The sequence below is a fragment of the Physeter macrocephalus genome, chromosome 4, assembly GCF_002837175.3.
Source record: "Physeter macrocephalus isolate SW-GA chromosome 4, ASM283717v5, whole genome shotgun sequence".
Lineage (NCBI taxonomy): Eukaryota > Metazoa > Chordata > Mammalia > Artiodactyla > Physeteridae > Physeter > Physeter macrocephalus.
In genome coordinates, this window is record NC_041217.1 from 59,977,751 (window position 1) to 59,998,435 (window position 20,685).

Here is a 20,685-nt window from a genome sequence, read left to right on the forward strand (position 1 = left end):
CAGATATGCCTTTTTCAGCTTTAACAAGAGAGATTCAGCTGGAGGAAAAGAACTCTATACATTTCAAAGGTTATAGGCTTATAGAGAAAGATATTTTTTGTAATATATTCAGGGGATCATTGTTCTATTGCTGTAAGGTTACCAAGTTTCCAGTGCCCATAAAGGTTTGACTAAATGGGTCAAACCTCTCTACTGTGAATTTCTATCTCTATAATGGTTACAAAAGTAGTCTTTTTAGAATACCTGGTTTTTGTAACAAACTTTGAAATCCAAACTAAGGGTGGAAAGGAGATTTTTTTCACTGCTTCCAGAAATGCTTTACAGGAAAAAAAATAAAAGAATGAGGCATTATTTCTAAATTTTAAAGTGATTTATGGGAAGTTTGGTTAGTTCAGAAATACCTAAGGTTATCCAGACAGTTACATCTATTAACCCTGTAGGTGATACAGGTTAACTGATTTTTAAAGATTACTTAGATCACTTTGGTTGCATCAATTAAGGGACTTGGTAGAATATCAGCACTACCTTTTGAGAGTTCGTAGAAACACTTGATATCTCAATTATTCCATAAGGTAGCAAGAAGAGATTCAAGATGTAGAGAATATGGAACAGTTTTGAATGTTGTCACAGTCAAGACCTAACTAACAGAGTCCTCACTGGAATACTGTGCTCAGCTTAGGAATGGATATTTTTGTAGGACCCAGTAAATAGAATGATTGTTGATTCTTTGTCTAGGACAGTTATTGGAGCAGCACCCTCGAGTGAAGACCATAACATTAGATGAATCTTTTCTCCCTCTCTTTCTCTCCCCTCTCCTGTTCTGTATTACTCTGCAGGGCGATGTTGGGCTCGCTATGGGTAAACTGTATGGAAATGACTTCAGCCAAACTACCATCTCTCGTTTTGAAGCCTTGAACCTCAGCTTTAAGAACATGTGCAAGTTAAAGCCACTTTTGGAGAAGTGGCTAAATGATGCAGGTGGGTGAATGTATAAAACATTTCTTCATTGTTCATTGAAATTGTATAGGAGGGATTGTTGTATTAATTGGGGTTTATATTTCTTATTACATTATTGGTACTACAGAACCTTGAAGCTCACAATCTTTGGAGGATCAATATAAATTATGACTACATAAATCAGAGAGCTAATTCATTTAAGTAGGCTAGTAATTACAAGGTACATAATCAGCAATAACTTTTAGCTTTGGAATATTTCTTGTATTTGAGCCCAGGGTGAGAGACAGTTGAAGGAAGTTGAAGAGGGGACCTAGAGAATATTAAATTTAGTGAATAAGTCAAAGACAAATACTATATGATGTCACTTATATGTGGAATCTAAAAGATAATACAAATGAGTCTATATTCATTTAGAAACAGACTCAGACATAGAAAACAAACTTACGGTTACCAAAATGGAAGAGGGAGGGAGGGACATATTAGGAGTATGAGTTTAATAAATGCAAACTACTAGTATACATAAAATAGATAAGCAACAAGGATCTGCTGTATTGCACAGGGAATTATATTCAATATCTTATAATAGCCTATAATGGAATGTAATCTGAAAAAATATATGTAACTGAATCACTTTGCTGTATACCTGAAACTAACACAATATTGTAAATCAACTATACTTCAATTTTTAAAAAATGACCACCAATTTTATACATAAATTGAGCTGTTAGTTTTAACTTCTGTGTTTTGTGCTGAAGTTTCCCTTTGGAAATTTTGAATTTTGAGTCACGGAATCATAGACTATGAGAGCTGTAAGAAACCATAGAGATCCCCTAGACTATGGTTCTCATTGTAGATGTGAACAAAATTCAGGTCTTTGGAAAAGACAAACCTGTAACTCCCAACCTTGGACAGTCTGATTTCGTAGTTCTGGGTATGGCCTCAGCATCTGGAATCTTTCTGAGTTCCACAGGTGAGAACCACTGGTCTGCCCCCTCCATCTCATTTTATATAGAGAGTGGAAAGAAACTCAAAGATGTCTGTGACATGCTCAGGGTCATTAAACTGTTAAATGACAGAACCTTGTTTAAACTTTAAATAGTTTAGAAATGTTTCATTATTTGTTTGGTTTGGGGGGAAGGGGAGGAATACCAGTGAAATAAAATGAGAGGTCATTTGCAAGATAAATGTTAAACATTTGATAATTTCCAAAAAGCTTTCTTCCTTTTATCCCTAGAGTTAATAAATAAATAAGCAAACAAAACCAAAACATAAGAGCAGAACTCAGAAGAGGTAGAGCTGAGAGTAAGGATAGGAATAGTAAACTTCTGCTTTCTCAGAAACAAATCAAAGAACAGCAATGACAGTATAGTCAACCATCCTGAGACAAAGAATGCCAGTAAGAACAGCAGAAGGATCTATGGTAGTGAACAATATTTTAATGTAGGTTATGAAAGCCTAAAATACTTTGGTCAGTTTTATTGTTGTTGTTAATACATGCATTGTGTGCATGAATCATGCTCAGCTGATTTGATTTACATATTTTCTTCTTTCTTACAGAGAACCTCTCATCTGATTCGGCTCTCTCCAGCCCAAGTGCCCTGAATTCTCCAGGGATGGGAATTGAGGGCTTGAACCGTAGGAGGAAGAAACGCACCAGCATAGAGACCAACATCCGTGTGGCCTTAGAGAAGAGTTTCTTGGAGGTTAGTGAGGATTTTACTTTTCATATACATGGGATTGTCTGTATAATACTATTGTTAAGTGCCATAGGCGGGCGAGTGAGCGAAGCTTCACCTGCCGCTCCCCATCGTTTGCGTTACCACCTGAGACACACACACACACACACACACACACACACACACACACACTCACACACACACACACACACACACTCCACCCCAGTCCATGGAGAGATTGTCTTCCATGAAACTTGTCCCTGGTGCCATAAAGGTTGGGGACCGCTGCCGTAGACCATAAAATACATATTGCAGACGATGAGACCAAGTAAGTTACTGAACATAAGGAAACAAAACCAGAGTGCTTCAGGGTTCAGGAGAGACCAGGCTTAGAGATCCATGTGAGCACTCAAGAGTGAGAGAGGCAGGCAGCAGCTGTAGGATACATAGGAATTCCACAGGTAGGGAGAGGTGGGGGGAAAGCGCTTCAAGCAGAGGCATCCAGAGAGAAAAGCCATGACATGTATCGGGAAACACAAGTAGTTTGGTTTGGCTAAACTGCAGTGTTTGGAACCAGAACACTGAAGGCCTTGATGAGCTATAGAGTTCAAGTTATTTCAACAGGTCTTTGGCGTGGTTTTTTTGTTGTTGTTTGTTTGTTTTTCTGGTACCAGGGAATATCACAATCAAAGCTTCCAACAAAATTTTGACTTCTCTAATTCAGAAAAGCCTTGAGCACCATGGAAGGAGCACTGAAAAAGGAGTCTTATCTGGTCTGCCACTTACGAACTGTGTAATTGGTCAAGTTATGTGGTTTCCTAAGCTGAAGTCCCTTTATCTGTAAAATAACTGCCTTTCCTGCCCCACAGGCTTATGGCCTGCCTCACATTGTCCAAGTGAGATTATGTGCATGAAGCACTGGGGAAGTTCTTAAATTTTCACTAATAAATAAGGTATTGGTTTCATTCACGATTAATTGTCCTTAAAATAAAAAATATATAAATATTCAAGAATAACTTATTCTAACTTAATATGACTACATTTAATAAATACATGTTCATTAGAATGTCTGTCTATAGAAGTTCTTTGTTAAAAGTGGAATAATATGGCCTTGTATATCCCAATTTCATTCTCTTATTGTTCCTTCTCCCCATTTGTTTATTCATTTAATGACATGGTTATGTCAGTAGTTCAAAAAGTTTTTCCAAAAGGTGATTTTTTTTTTCCCTCTTCAGAATCAAAAGCCTACCTCGGAAGAGATCACCATGATTGCTGATCAACTTAATATGGAAAAGGAGGTGATACGTGTTTGGTTTTGTAACCGCCGCCAGAAAGAAAAAAGAATCAACCCACCAAGCAGTGGTGGGACCAGCAGCTCACCTATCAAAGCAATTTTCCCCAGCCCGACCTCACTGGTAAGGATGAAAAATAGGGAGGCATGCTCAAGGGTTAATTTTTACAATTTTACAGAGACCCTATCAAATGAATTTATTTCATTATAGGAATTTATTGTATATATTCATGTTGAATAAAGATATATAAATTTATATTTTAAATGTTACAAAAGTAATTAAATGTCTTGTTATTAACCCAAGAACTTACTGATCTTTCTTTTTTAAAGCAAACAGTTTTAATCCTTTTCTGTTTCTCTGCAGTTCCATTATTCTCTTCTCTGATGTAGTTTATTAGGTTACTCTGTAACTGGGAGTAAATTTGCGGCTAATTCCAGTTATCTAAAAAAATCTTTAGTTTCACTTTATTCATGTTGGGTTCTAAAGCTCAATTTATTAAACTTACACATACATGATTAAGTGACAATAAATTCCTAGATAACCTTTAGCTCTGAACTTGTATTAAAACAATTGTCTCAGATTTTCACAAACTTGTGGGCCTTTTATTTATAACCTAACTGAGTAACCTCTGCTGTTAACATTAGAATAGTATTCCTAGACTGAAGGGACATATAGTGGTCATGTGACTCCCTTGATCTTTAGGACAACTGTAAATGTGATGGCCACATTTCCAACCAGGATTCCAAAGATTGGGAATATTGTTGAGTTTGCATTTCTGATACTTTCTTGTTAATTTATTTTTAATTTATTTGAATATTATTCTATACCAGCAGGCTTTTCAAACTAAGGTCATCATTAATAGCACTTACTAGTTTGTTAAGTGAAGGCTATGGTTGTTAAATGGTGAGGCTTTAATCATAAAGTTCATGAGATAGTAGTTATGAAAAAGATAGTCATTAGGTACAGTTTTGTTTTATTTAGGTGACTATTTTGTGTTTTGGATTTATTTGTTCTAGAAGAAGGAGGGAAGGATAGAAGGAAGGCAGTGTTTCTTACAAAAATGTAAAAATATTTATCTTATTTCAAAAAGAAACTGTCAGTTTTTAAAAATTTGTTTTACATTCTTTCCTTAATATCATTTCATTAAAAACAAAACCAAGACAGTCTTGTCCCCACATAGTTGAAAATAGAAGCAATACAAGAACCCCAGATCCCATGATCCCCTTGAATAGTTTTCTTGTTTAGATTAAGTTTATAACTGGTATAATATTTCTGTCTTGCTCAACACTATTGAAATATGGAAATTTGTTTTTATTAATTTCTTTTTAAAACTTGGGCAAAACCATTAATAACATCAGTGAAAAACCATCTATTCAAAAGGGACCTTTCAACATAAGCCAGTTTTCTCAATTCCAAGATCAAAGAGTAATTAATAAAATCACTTCCTTTTAGGCCCTTTTATTTTATTCTCTTGTATCTGGAATTTTAAAAATTTTATAGGAAAAATAAATCTACAGTATGGACTTAAATTTTTAAATTTTGATTTTTAAATGCTTCTGCATATTTTCACTTCTGACCTCTAGGTGGCAACCACGCCAAGCCTTGTGACAAGCAGCGCAGCAACTACCCTCACAGTCAATCCAGTCCTTCCTTTAACCAGTGCTGCGGTAACTAATCTCTCTGTTACAGGTAAGCAGCAGCCAGGCTGTGCAGCTGTTAGGCAAATGATAGGCCCATGCCAAGTTTCTGTGAGAATCTGCTATTAAATTGTAAATTAAGGTTTTAACTAAAAATATGTATTGCTTTTTTTAAAAAAAACCTGAAACTCTGAACTCTAAAAAAAAATCAGGCATAATACATTTTTCCAGAAAGAATACTTTCACATAAAGATTTTCTTATCTTTTTTCTTTCCCACATTAGTCTGTCTTCTACGTTGCATCCTGAGATTTTTTTTTTTTTTTTTTTTTTTGGCCACACTGCATGGCATGCAGGATCTTAGTTCCCCATCCAGGGATTGAACTCACACCCCCTGCAGTGGAAGCATAGAGTCTTAACCACTGGACCACCAGGGAAGTCCCAGAGTTATTTTTTTTCAATTAACTCCTCCTCTCCTTAAAAACATTTAATAGCTGCAGCTTTTTGCAATCAGGAAAACGTCCAAATTTATCATGAATTCATAGACTATATCCAGCCTGGACCTTATCTTTCACTAGTCTTTTCTCCATCCCATCCTCCACACACAAGAGGATTTCTCCTACCTTTGTAAACATGCCCATAGCGTAAAATGTTGTCCATCCCAGCCTCCACTTCTTTCTGTTAGTGATGAAACTACTCCAGCTTAGATATCAATTCTTCTTGGATATACTCTTTAGCTTCTTCAGGAAACTATTTGTTTCCACCTGCCTATATTATAAACAATTATATTTTATACTTCTCTCTTTTCCAACAGACCTTGTACTTCTCAAAAGATCTGAATATTCCTTTTGAAATATCAGTGCTTGGCACATTCACAATAAAATGAATAAATAAATGTATTCCCTTTATGTGGCACATTTTCCAAATACATCTAAAATAAATTAGTGTTGTCATCAGAAGTTTTCTAGTGATACATAAAGCAGAAGATGTTCTGTAATTATTCACCAGGTTGATACATGCTAGTAAATCATTGGATAGATTTGTGATCTTTCATAAGCTTAAATTTAACCTAGAGTTGGGGAATTTGTTTTTTTTCACTCATATTTTAAGTGATCTAACCATGATGTAAAAATTGAATAAATGGCTTTATATAGTTACTAAATTTCTAAGTTATTAGAAATTTCATAATATTGTTTGTTTATTCAGAATAGTACTTTTGACCTCTTTTGGGTCTTTGACCTCTTTGAAACTTTGGTGAAAGCTATAAACTTTTCCCCTCACAAAGTAGACATACCCACAATTTTTAGTAAGATTACAAGGAGGTTTATAAATCACAAACCTCATCAGTCCCCACGTTACCAAGCCCTGCCATTTCTGGATGCCTTAGAGGCAAATTAAAAACCTCTGTTCAAGAGTGTATAGTATTCAGCACCTCAGCTTAAAAAGCAAACTGTTGGTGATTGGTTGCTGCTGTGTTGGGCACCAGGAACATGAAATTCCTGTCTTTGATGAACTTACTGTCTACCCTGACTGCCACTGGCTGGTAAATTGTGTACTTTACCTTCCAAACAAATTATAAGTCATATTACATTAGGTTTAAAGATACCCATCTTTTGCCAAAAAAAATTTCCTAATGGTCCAGGCATTAAGAACAGTAGCTTTGGGGCTTCCCTGGTGGCGCAGTGGTTGCGCGTCCGCCTGCCGACGCAGGGGAACCGAGTTCGCGCCCCGGTCTGGGAGGATCCCACATGCCGCGGAGCGGCTGGGCCCGTGAGCCATGGCCGCTGGGCCTGCGCGTCCGGAGCCTGTGCTCCGCAACGGGAGAGGCTACAACAGAGGGAGGCCCGCATACCACAAAAAAAAAAAAAAAAAAAAAAAGAACAGTAGCTTTGCAGATTTCTTAAAAAATGGCACAAATCTGAGGCAGAAGGTAATTTTAAGAAGATATACATGCTCAAAACTAGCTAAAATTGTTTTTATTTTTTGGTGATCTTAACTGCCTAATCAAATTTTCTTAAATTCAATTACTTGGCCAATTTATTTAGATTTAATTATGACAGTTTTCTGAAATGTTAGTAACTTTGGAATGAAATTTTTCTTTAATCATTAAAATATTTAACATAGGAAATTCAAATAGGAAAGACACAATCACCATGAGTACTATTTTTATTTTGTCTTTATATCTGTTTTTATATGTACATAGATGTACAATTCTAATAGTATTTATAGTGTATCCTTTTTTTTTAGCTTAACATCTAATAATAAGTATCTTCCTCTGTTATTATAGTTTTTACTTTTGTACTCTTGCCCTTATATCAAATGGTTGTACTGTAATTTCATAACCATTTCCATATGTTACCATCATGGGTAAGTTCACCCGAGGGTGACCAACTCTTCCAGTTTGAGCCCTGCAAATATTACATCCCAGGAAACCTCTCAATCTCTAAGCCACATAACTGGTCTTGCTTGTTCGCTATTGTATTCCTCGTGTCCAGCACACTACCTAGAGTGTAAGATACCCAGTAATTATTAAATGAATGAAGTTTTCACGGTTATAAATAATGCTATAATGAACACCTTCGTACATATAGCTTTTTCTTAAATTTTTTATTTTAACATAATTTCAGACTTACAGAAAAGTTATAAGAATAGTTCAGAGAAATCCTAAATCTCTTCCTCACATTCTCCAAATATTAAAATCTTACTATGTTTGCTTTCTCCTTTTTCTCTTTGTGTTTCTGTATGTGATTTTTTTCTGAACTATTATAAGAGCAAGTTACAGATATGCCCCTTTCCCCTGAATACTTTACTGTCAGTTTTTTAATAAACAAGAAATATGGGGGAAAAGGAAAAGTTCATCCTTATAGTTGAAAGCCAACTAATAAATGTGGAAGAAATGATGGAATTATATGAGAATCAGAATAATAACAGGTCCAGGCTATCTGTATCATTATAGACTCAGAAATCATTCTGTATTCAGTAGATTAGAATCCTACTATCACTTTTTATCGTAATATTCAGATTGTCCCAGATTTAGCCAATGGGAACTATTTCAAGGTGGCTCCTGTGCCCTTTACACGTCCCTAGCATTCTTTGAGTGCTTCCTTGTTTTTTAGCACACAAGGTGTTCAGCTTCATCTTAAAGTTTCTCTGCCTCTGGGCTAGAATCAGCCTCCTTAAAATCCATGAGTTCAAGGCGTCCCTGGTGGTGCAGTGGTTGAGAGTCCGCCTGCCGATGCAGGGGACGCAGGTTCGTGCCCCGATTCGGGAGGATCCCGCATGCTGCGGAGCGGCTGGGCCTGCGCGTCCAGGAGCCTGTGCTCCGCGGCGGGAGGGGCCACAGCAGTGAGAGGCCAGCGTAACGCAAAAAAAAAAAAAAAAATCCATGAGTTCATACTGATATCTCCAATTCCAATCCAATATCCTATAGTTTGTTCTTTTCTATCCTAACCTCTTTCCATATTTTAACCCCCTTCTCAGTGACAATGAGTAACCTGGCTCCCATTATCAACAATAACAAGTTACTTAATTGCTCAATCCCATAGTGAAAAGAAAGTGTTTTCAAAATTGCTAACCCATGCCTCTGAAAAGAAAAGACCTACTAATTCAGTTCAGTTTAGGGTTCTCGTCTTAAGCCTAAAGGCATAAAGCTCAAATACCATGTTCAAAAGTTATTTTGGTTAGTTCTTTTTATATCCTCTTCAGTGTAGTAACATTATTCATTTGAAATTCAGGTCAGTTTATTTGTTTTGTTTGTATTCAATGTTAGTGTTTCTCCTCCCATCCTTGTGATTTTCTAAGAATATGAGATATTAACATGGTTGTAAAAGGTAAGACTATACAGAAAGTTCTCCTCAGAAAAATGTCGTTCCCTTCTATCATAATTCTCTGTATCCTTTCCATCCCATTCCCATCTATGCCCTTCCTGTGTTTCTTTTGAACTATTGAGTAGAGATTTTTTTCTTTTTTAATTTACTTCGTTTGTTACTTTAAAGGTATCATACTTAGGTGATCTTCTGCACTTCAGTTTTTTCACTTAAAATATCCTGGCAGTCACTCCACATTAGTTCATAGAACTCTTAATTATTCTGTTTCATTGTTGTAGACTACTCTATTATGTGGATGTACTACAGTTTATTTAACCCCATTCCTGTTGTATGGACATTGAGTTTGTTTCCAGTATTTTGTAATTATAGACTATGCTTCAGGAATAACCTTGTGGATATGTATTTTTGTACTGTTGGAAGTGTGTCTTGAGGGTAAATTTCAAGAAGTAGAATTGCTGGGTCAAAAGGTACACACCTATGTGTTGTTGGATACTGTTGTTTTGTTGGATACTATCAAATTGCCTTCCAAAAGGATTGTACTTATTTTCATTCCCACTAACAATACATGAGAGGGCCAGTTTCCCCATAGCCTCTGCAACAGAATGTTACACTTTTTAATTTTTACCAACCTGATATGTTAGAAATCGTATCTCAGTGTACTTTAAATTTCAGTTTTCTAATTGTGTGAAGTTGAACATCATTTCATATACTTAAGGGCTATTTTTCATCTTTTATAGCGGTGAAATAGGTTTTGTTTCACCTTGATTGATAAATATTGCATAGACTAGAAATTCCAGCTGAGGGAAGTGGTAAGAGCAGACATTGTTGTCTTCTTTCCAAGCATATTAGTTTTCTGTTGGTGTGTAACAAATTACCACAAACTTAGTGGCCTAAACCAATACTCATTTACTATCCCACAGTTCTGTAGGTTGGAAGTTCAGGCATGGGTTAGAGCTGGGTCCTCTGCTCAGGGACTTACCAGGCTGAAATCAAGATGTTGGCTGGGGCTGTGACCTCATATGACACCCAAGATCTTCCAAGTTCATTAGTTGGCAGAATTCTGTTCCTCGTGGTTATAGGACTGAAGTCCCCATTTTTTTTTGCTGGCTGTCAGCTAGATCACTCTCAGCTCCTACAGGCTAACCCCAAGTCCTAGCCTCATGACCTTCTCACGACGTGGCAGCTTCTTCAAAGGCAACATGAGAATCTCTCTCCAGTCAGCTGCTATGGAGGGTCTTATGCAATATAAGGTAGTCAGTCCTCTCACCTTTGTCATATGATATAACCCAATTAAAGGAGTGGCTACCACATCTCCCGTCATATTCACAGATCTGCCTGTACTCAAGAGAAGGGGATTATACCTCTGGATTTTGATGTATAATAAAACTCTTCCTTTAAAGAGTTTTTGAGTTTGCTTTGGCAGGCAGATAGGTTACTACAGATCAGCTTGATCCTTTCAAGGCTTATTTTTTAAGCTTTATTAGATTGGCCCTAGAGTAGCCTTCACTAGTTTAAGGTGTGACCCTTCTGGGGTCTCTAATGAATGCCCAGATATTCAATTGTCTCTACTCTCTGTGTAGTTGGAACTGGACTATCTCCCTGTCCTGCGTGAATTCCAAGGATCATTCAGTTTACAGCCTCCCTCCCTGGACTCATGGGGTTTCCCTGTGCATGTGCAATTTAGTATTCAACCAAAGATTCTAGGAAACCCCTATGCACATTTCTAGAGTTCTTTCTGTATTAGTTTCTTCCTTTCCAGTACTCTCTCCTGCAAATTCCAGCCATTTCAGCATCCAGCGACGGTCTTTGTCTCCTCAAATCATTGAAATTGCTGTGTTCTACTTTTCCTCTTCTGGTGCAGCAGTTTAGAAAGTGCTTCCAAATAAAGTCCAGGTGATTATAGGGCTCACATCATTTGTTTCCCTTTCTTCAGGGATCACAGCCCTGTGCTGCCTATTTTCTCATATCTAAAACATTTTCTCATATATTTCTCTATTCTTGTTATAGTGTAAGTTACCCTTTGACCATTTACTCTTATGGTCAAAGGCAGAAGTCTCTAAAAATGTTAAATTAATGATCAGACTTTCTCCTTGGAATCCCTATGATTGCTTATTTTAACTTCTTTTCACTGTGTTCCTGAGTTAGATCCAATATTTCTGAGAGCCCATGTCTCCCTCTACCTTTGATTCCTTTTTGTTTTGCCTGGTGCACACTCTCAAGTAATTTTTTTCTTTATTTGGAAAGATTATGTGGGAGGGAAAATTTCCAAGTACACGCATAACTGAAAAGTATTTTGCCCTCACAGTATTTGTAGTTTGTACAGTAATAGAATATTAGGTACAAAATTACTTTTCCTTTGAACTTAGAAGGTATTGCCCTGTGGTATTTTAGCATCCAGTGTTGCCAATGAAAAGTCTGATTTCAGTCGAACTCCGATTTGTTGATCATTTGTTTTTTCCTCTGTAAACTTTAAGGAACTTTTTATCCTTTGAGTTCTGAAATTTCACTAGAAGGTATCAAGGCATGAGCCTTTTAAATTTGTCCTCCTTGGCCTTCAGTGGGCATTTTCAATTTGAATTAATGTCTTTCTTTAACTCTGGTAATTTGTCTTTCTTCCTTATTTCTGGAACATATTTTAAACAGACTTTAAACTCTCTAAATTGATCCTATATATCTCTAACTTTTATCTTGTGTTTTTCATTTTTTAACTTTTTATACTTCATTCTTGGAAATATATCCTGAATTTTATCTTAACTGTTCCTGTGTTCTCATTTTTTATTGTTGTCATTTGTATGTTTTTCTAAAATCATATTTTTAATTTCTAAGAATGTTTCTTCTGATTCCACCTTTTTATAGCAATCTGTTTTTAATTTATAGTTACAGTACAAATTAGAATTGTATTTAAGTTGCTTCTTCTGGCCTCAATTCTGCTTATTTATTTTGTTCCATTTCTTTTGTGCTGTGGATTTTTTTCATTGTCTGGTAATTTTTGGTTATTTAGTCATACCGATGAATGCAAGGCCTTAGTACTTAATATCAGTAACTTGTAAGGTTTTTTCTGCCCTTGTGTAGCTTCTGTTACTCAGCATCCTTTCCCCTGATTGGAAGGGAGCTGTGAGCTGTGAATGTGGGGAGAGAACTGCCAGACTTTGCTCAGGGCCTGTGGGTGGAAAGCAGACAGGCAGACCAGGCTCTACCCTCACACCTTCCTCAAATGAGAGGGATGCCAGTGCTTACACTAAAGTTCTTAACCTTCCATACTCAGATTTTTATTTTCTTTGAAGAGTAGTAGGTGACATTAGTTAATGCTTAGATGATAAGTCTGGTGGGGGGAGGAAAAGTCCCACTGACAGAGCTGGTGTGTGAACAGTCTGGTCACCCTCTTCTCTGCCCTTGTTTCCTACTCCTGCCTCAGTATTGACAACGCAGAGCTTGAAATCCCCTCAGGGCTCCATTGGGGTAAATAATTCCCACCTCTATCATAGTCTTCTACTGTGCCCTTCTAGACTATGGTTGGTTTCTCTACCACCCAATTTTAACCTCTTTCTCATTTCTGCAAATATATCAAATTCTCAAGTTCTCTGAAATCTCACTCCCAGCGCTCTCACTCCCGTTTTTATTACTTTACCATCTCTTGGGATAGCATTTTAGAAATGAAGGAATAAACATACCCTTAGTCTGCCCTCTTCTAAGAGAAATGTTGTGTGATTGCCATGGTCTTCTTTATTTTACCAGTATGTATCATAGTGCTTGGTACATAATAGGTCCTTGGTAAACTTTTCCCTTTTTTAATTTTTTTTAATCTTTTTTTATTATAGTATAGTTGATTTACAATGTTGTGCCAGTCTGCTGTACAGCAAAGTGACTCAGTTATACACATAGAGACATGCTTTCTTTATATTCTTTTTCATTATGGTTTATCACAGGATATTCAGTATAGTTCCTGTGCTCTACATTAGGACCTTGTTGTTTATCCATCCTAAATGTAATAGTTTGCATCTACCAACCCCAAACTCCCAGTCCATCCCTCTCTCTTCCTCCCTCCCCCTCAGCAACCACAAGTCTGTTCTCTGTGTCTATGAGTCAGTTTCTGTTTTGTAGATAGGTTCATTTGTGCCAAATTTTAGATTCCACATGTAAGTGATATCATATGGTATTTGTCTTTCTCTTTCTGACTTACTTCACTTAGTATGGTAATTTCTAGTTGCATCCATGTTGCTGCAATGGCGTTATTTCATTCTTTTTTATGCCTGAGTAGTATTCTATTGTATATATGTACCACATCTTCTTTATCCAGTCATCTGTCAATGGACATTTAGGTGGTTTCCATGTTTTAGCTATTGTGAACAGTGCTGCTATCTATGAACATAGGGGTGCATGTATCTTTTTTTTTTTTTGGCTGCGTTGGGTCCTTGTTGCTGCACGTGGGCTCTCTAGTTGCAGTGAGCAGGGGCCACTCCTCGTTGTGGTGCGCAGGCTTCTCATTGCGGTGGCCTCTCTTGTTGTGGAGCATGGGCTCTAGGTGTGCAGGCCTCAGCAGTTGTGGAATGCGGGCTCAGTAGTTGTGGCTCATGGGCTCTAGAGCGCAGGCTCAGCAGCTGTGGCACACAGGCTTAGTTGCTTCGCGACATGTGGGATCCTCCCCGACCTGGGCTCGAACCCATGTCCACGCATTGACAGGCGGACTCCCAACCACTGCACCACCAGGGAAGCCTATGTATCTTTTTGAATTATAGTGTTCTCTAGGTATATTCCCAGGAGTGGATTGCTGGATCATATGGTATTTTAGTTTTCTGAGGAACCTCCGTACTGTTTTCCATAGTGGCTGTACCTGGTAAACTTTTCTACAATAGAAAATGAATGATCATGACTGTACTGCTCCAGAAAGATATGTATTCTTCTGTGTCTTAAGAACTTGTAAAAATTCCACAGCCCTTAATAATCTCAACTAAACAAGCTCTGCCTCCAATTCTTTTTCCAAAGTAGTGTTTCATAATGAACTGTATGCAATCCCATAACAATTATCAGTCTCTCCCCATTCACTTCTCCCCCTACTCTGTCTCTATGAATTTACCTGTGTCAGACATTTCATATAAATGGAATCATGTAATATATGACCCTCTGTGTCTGGCTTCTTCCATTTAGCATATTTCCAAGGTTTATCCATGTTGCAGAATATATTGGAACTTCATTCCTTTTAATAGTTGAGTGATATTTCATTCCATGGATATACCATACTTTGTTTATTATTCCAGAGTTGATGGACATTTGAGTTGCTTCCAGTTTGGGGCCATTTTGAATACTGTTGCTATGAGTATGCATGTATCAATACAAGTGGGTTTTTTTTGTATCTTTTTTGGAGTATAATTGCTTTACAATGGTGTGTTAGTTTCTGCTGTACAACAAAGTGAATCAGCTATACATATACATATATCCCCATATCCCCTCCCTCTTGAGCCTCCCTCCCACCCTCCCTATCCCACCCCTCTAGGTCATCACAAAGCTCAATACAAGTTTTTATGTGGTTATACGTTTTCAGTTCTCTTGGGTATATATTTAAGAATGGAATTGCTACCTCATGCAGCATTCTGGAATATTATGAACAAGTTTTTGCCCCCCAAAATTAGGCAACTTAGATGAAATGGACAAATTCTGAGACTCAAATTACGAAGACTGACTCAAAAAGAAATAGAAAACCTTTAAAAGACCTAAAACAAGTAAAGTAAGGGAATCAAAAAGAAATGCCTGGACTCAGAGGGCTTTAACAGTGAACTCTTATCAGATATTTCACAAAGAAATAAGAATTAACCTTTAGCAGTCTCTTCCAGAAGATAGAGGAGGAGGAACAACTCATAGTATGAAGTCAATATTACCTTGATTCTAAAGCCAGACAAAGTTATCACAAGAAAAAGATTATAAACCCATATCCCTCATAAAAATGTACACAAAAATCCTCAACAAAATCTTAGCAAATCAAATCCAGCAACATATAAAAAAGATTATACATTATGACCAAGGGGTTATCCCAGGAATGTAAAGTCGATTTAGTAACTGAACATAAATTAATGTAGTACACCATAGTAATAGAAGAAAGGACCAAAATCTCATCATCATCTCACTAGATATAGAAAAAGCATTTGACAAAATCCAACACCCATTCGTGATAAAAACCTGGAATAGAAGGGGACTTCCTAACCTGATAAAGAGCATCTACTAAAAAACCTACAGGTAACAGCATACTAAAAGGAGAAAGACTGAATGCTTTCCCCCCTAAGATTGGGAATAAAGCAAGAATGTTTGCTGTAGCAGACTTCTAATTAGCACTGTAGTAGAGGTTATAGTCAGCTTAATAATGGAAAAAAACTTTAAACATCCAGTTTGGAAGGGGAGAAGTTAAAACTGTCTTTGTTTTCATTATCCTATATGTATAAAATTCTCAAGGAATTCACACACCAAAAAGCCTACTAGAACTAGTAATGAATTCAGTGTTGTTGCAAGATACAAAATAAATATACTCTCTCAATGAACTCTCCAGAAAAATGAATGGAGAGATATTCCATTTGTAAATCATATATCTGATAAAGGAATTATATCTAGAACATATAAAGAATTCTTAAAATTCAATAGTAAGAATACAGGCAACTTAGTATTGTAAAGGGACAAAAGATTTTAATATACATTATACCAAAGAAGATATAGGAATGACTAATAAGCACATGAAAAGATGTTCAACATTATTGCTCAGCAGAGTGCTGTTACTGTATAGCTACAGAGATGACTACTGCAGAATCTTGTTTTAATCCTAAAGAACAATCATTACATTGTTCAAACAGAAGCTTATACTATAAAATGTTGCACACTCATAGTAATTTTAAATTAGCTTTACGTTCTAAGAAGCTGTCCTACATAGGAGCTTTGTAGGTTTTTCATGTGTAACATATTATAAATTTATCTTTTGAATATAATAAATGTTTTCATATAAAAAAATAAAAAAATCATAATGAGATACTACTTCATACTCACTAGAATGGCTATAATCAAGAAGACCAAAAATAATAAGTCTTGGCAAGGATGTGGAGAAACTGAAACCTTCGTGCATCGCTGGTGGGAATGTAAAATGATACAGCCACTTTGGAAGACACTTCGGCATTGTCTTTAAACTTTAAACATAAAATTACCGTACTACCCGACATTTCCCCCAAGAGAAATGAAAACATTTCCACAAAAACTTTTACACAAATGATCATAACAGAATTATTCATAATAATCAAAAACTGGAGAGACTTCCCTGGTGGTGCAATGGTTAAGAATCCGCCTGCCAATGGAGGGGACACGGGTTCGAGCCCTGGTCCAGGAAGATCCCACATGCCACAGAGCAACTAAGCCCGTGAGCCACAACTACTGAGCCCGTGTACCGCAACTACTGAAGCCCGCGCACCTAGAGTCTGTGCTCCACAACAAGAGAAGCCACTGTAATGAGAAGCCCGTGCACTGCAACGAAGAGTAGCCCCTGCTCGCCGCAACTAGAGAAAGCCCGAGCAATGAAGACCCAATACAGGCAAAAATAAATAATTTTTTTTTTTTTTTTTGCGGTACACGGGCCTCTCCCATTGCGGAGCACAGGCTCCAGACGCACAGGCTCAGCGGCCATGGCTTAAGGGCCCAGGCGCTCCACGGCATGTGGGACCCTCCCGGACCGGGGCACGAACCCATGTCCCCTTCATCGGCAGGCAGACTCTCAACCACTGCGCCACCAGGGAAGCCCTTAACTAATTTTTTTATAAAAACAAAAAACTGGAAACAAGCCATTGCCCATCAATTGATTAATGAATTAAACACCATGTGGTCTGTCCATGTAGTGTAACACTTTTCAGCCGGAAGGAAGTATTGGTTCATGCTACAACATGGATAAACCTTGAAAGCAGTATGCTAACTGAAGAAAGCTAGATGCAAAAGACTACAAATTGTATGATTCCATTTATGTGACATGTCTGGGAAAGGTAAATCTACAGATACAAAAAGCAGGTGACTGGAGGCTGTAGGTGGGAACAGGGGTGACTGCAAATAGGCACAAGGAATCTTTTTTTAGTCATAAACTAGATTGGGATGGTGGCTGTACCACTCTGTCAGTATATTAAAAATCATTGAATTTTACACTTAAACTGGGTGAATTTTATGGCATATAGACTGTACCTCACTAAATCTATTTTTTTAAAAATATGAGGTGGGTGCTCACTTTGGCAGCACATATACTAAAATTGGAACGATACAGAGAAAGGGATTAGCAGATACAAGCTACTATATGTAAGATAGATAAACAACAAGGATTTTCTGTCTAGCCCACGGAACTATGTTCAGTATCTTGTAATAAACTATAATGGAAAAGAATCTGGAAAAGAATATATATATATATATACACACACATACAACTAAATCAATTTGCTGTACACCTGAAACTAACACAGTACTGTAAATCAACTATACTTCAATAATTTTAAAAAAATAATTTTTCAATTAAAAAGGATGAGGTGGGGGGCTTCCCTGGTGGCGCAGTGGTTGAGAGTCCGCCTGCCGATGCAGGGGACGTGGGTTCGTGCCCCGGTCCGGGAGGGTCCCACATGCCGCGGAGCGGCTGGGCCCGTGAGCCATGGCCGCTGAGCCTGCTCGTCGGAGCCTGAGGTCCGCAACGGGAGAGGCCACAACAGTGGGAGGCCCGCGTACCGCAAAGAAAAAAAAAAAAAGGATGAGGTGGGAAACGAGGTTGTGCCACACACTATGTATTCTTGCATGTAACTTCCTACTAACCTTGTGAGGTGGTGATGGTGTCTAATTCTGTTGTTGAGGATGCTAAAGCTCAGCAGGCATTACTTCCCTGATCAATGTTGCCCAAGTAATTAAGTTGCCAAGAATATAGATAAAAGATATATATTGATTAAGAGGTGATTCACTGGGAGAATTCATTTGACGATCCCATTATTATACTCTAGTGCTCATATGACATTCATATTGAAGACACCTAGAATGTGGTTTGAGGATAACAACCAGAAAGAGCTACTTTGAATGGTTTCTGGAGCCATCATCTCTTATCCTAGGTTAAATTCACTGATGAAATTACTGGGATTTTCTTTGTATATATGCGAGATTTTAAGAAAGTGATACCGAATGGTCTGAAAATGGCAGTGGAGAGTGAAGAAAAGGCTACTTTAAGCCTTTGACCTCAAGTTCATTTCAGAAGTTTGAAAAGAAAGTAGTGCCCGTAAGTGAAATCAGGTTAGATAAGCTGAAAAATTGGTCAAGAAAAGATTGAAATTATATTGAAATTTACTAGCAGTAGAAGAGAAATGAGAGAAGATATATACCTTTCTATAGAACAGGGGGCGGGTCTTAGGAAAAGAGTGTCAAAGTGAAAAAGTATGTATGAATCTGCCAAATATAGAACCCAACACAGCATCAATAGTTCAGTGATATAAATTGGTCTGATAGATTTAGAACTGAATAATGAAACTGTGATTAATAATATCCACAAAGATGTAATTGTACTTTGGAACAGCAGCAGTAAAGAGGGAATCATCTTATTTATATTTTTGAGAGGGACAGAAAAAGGAGTAAATCCTCCCTTTTCACTTAACAGTAAGAAAGATATGTTTACCTGATTAATTCAGAGACCACATAACCCTTTTGTGTAGCATGATAGGAGGTGGGAAAAGTAGAGTCAGTACTGAAATAGATGGTGTCTAATTTTCTCCCAGCTCTGCAATATGTGAAAGAAACATTTCCTTAACAGTTAAAATGAGAGTTGAATTCTAGGTGTTCTTAGTATAGACCAGAAGAAGGCTTCAAAATAGATTTTAAAAGAACAAAACTGCCTGAATTTTTAATACGGCTATTATGAGAGAAGAGAATCTTCTACAGCTTAGCGTTAGATTTTATCACAAAGAAAGTTCTTTTACATAGATCTTTTTTCCAATATGTTTATAGGTTTGAAATACTTATTTTGATTGGTCTAGTTCTTTCATCTCTGAAGTCTTTTATATAAACCTCATAGAAGTATTATATTGAAAATTTATAGATGTTTTTGGTCTTTTTCAGTTCTCTATACTGAGAAAATACCACTTAGGTTCTGCTATACACATATATGTGGTTGATCATATCCTAGAACATAGTGACTTTCACTAAATGAAGTTCCAACTAGTTTAGGCAGCTGGTTTTTTTGTATGTAGCATTTACTGATTACTGAAGTAAGAGGGCCTGTTCTATACTTTGATGGTGTTAGATAGCATCAAAATTACAGCTCAGTGGGAATAGTTGGCATCTTCTATATCTATCCTATGCCTTATCAGTTATTTCTGCTTTAGGCAAAGGGAGTTGATATTCTTTAAGTAACACTAGGCCTAACTTCTAGAGATATTTTAGACCTTTGCTATACAATATGGTAAGCACTAGCCTCCTGGCTTTTATGCATGTAAGATGTGGCTAGTTCAAACTGAGATTTGCTTTTCAAAGCTTAGTATGAAAAACACTCATTAAATTTTTAAAATAATGATTTTATGTTGAAATGTATTTGGGATATACTGGGTTAAATAGGGCATAATATTAAAACTAATTTCACCTGTTTCTTTTTACTATTTTCAATGGGACTACTAGAAAATTTAATTACATATGTACTGTATTTTTGTTGGACAATATTGATCTATAATAGTAAACCATTTCAGTGAATGTGTTTTAGCTGTCAGTGATATTTTTAATGTCAGTTAGTTATTTTTATTCAAATATTTGTTCTCCTTACAACAAAAAGAAATTTTGGCATTTTGATTTTTTTTTTAGGCCTCTCAAATAACAATTTTCTAGATCTTCATTTTTCATACTAACTTTTATGAGAATCATAATATCATTGTATGTTGTTGTTTCCTCAAATAAGAAAATGTTGGGAATTCTCTGGTGGTCCAGTGGTTAGGACTTGGTGCTTTCACTGCTGGGGCCCCGGGTTTGATCCCTGATTGGGGAACTAAGATCCCACAAGGTGCATGGCATGGCCAAAAAAAAAAAAAACAAACAAAAAGAAGAAAATGTTTACCACAAACTTTTTTCATTACCCAATAGCCACTTCAATTTTTTAATGCAGAGAAGGCATCTGACCCTCAGAATGGGAGAAAATATTTGCAAACGAATCAACGGATGAAGGACTGATCTCCAAAATATATAAACAGCTCGTGCAGCTCAATATTAAAAAAACAAACAACCCAATCCAAAAATGGGCAGAAGACCTAAATAGACATTTCTCCAAAGAAGACATGCAGA

General features: G+C 36.9%; 1 protein-coding gene across 5 annotated transcripts in view; it reads left to right on the forward strand.

Annotated features, from left to right (window-relative positions):
- The window catches only part of POU2F1 (POU class 2 homeobox 1), a 188,625-nt gene that overhangs the window by 156,723 nt on the left and 11,217 nt on the right, over positions 1-20,685 (forward strand). For all 5 annotated transcript variants that reach the window (XM_024116677.1, XM_028488674.2, XM_028488673.1 and 2 more), the window contains 4 exons: positions 837-978; positions 2,515-2,660; positions 3,869-4,048; positions 5,509-5,614. In XM_024116677.1, coding sequence (XP_023972445.1) covers positions 837-978; positions 2,515-2,660; positions 3,869-4,048; positions 5,509-5,614 — 574 coding nt within the window. The remainder of the gene's footprint in view (positions 1-836; positions 979-2,514; positions 2,661-3,868; positions 4,049-5,508; positions 5,615-20,685) is intronic.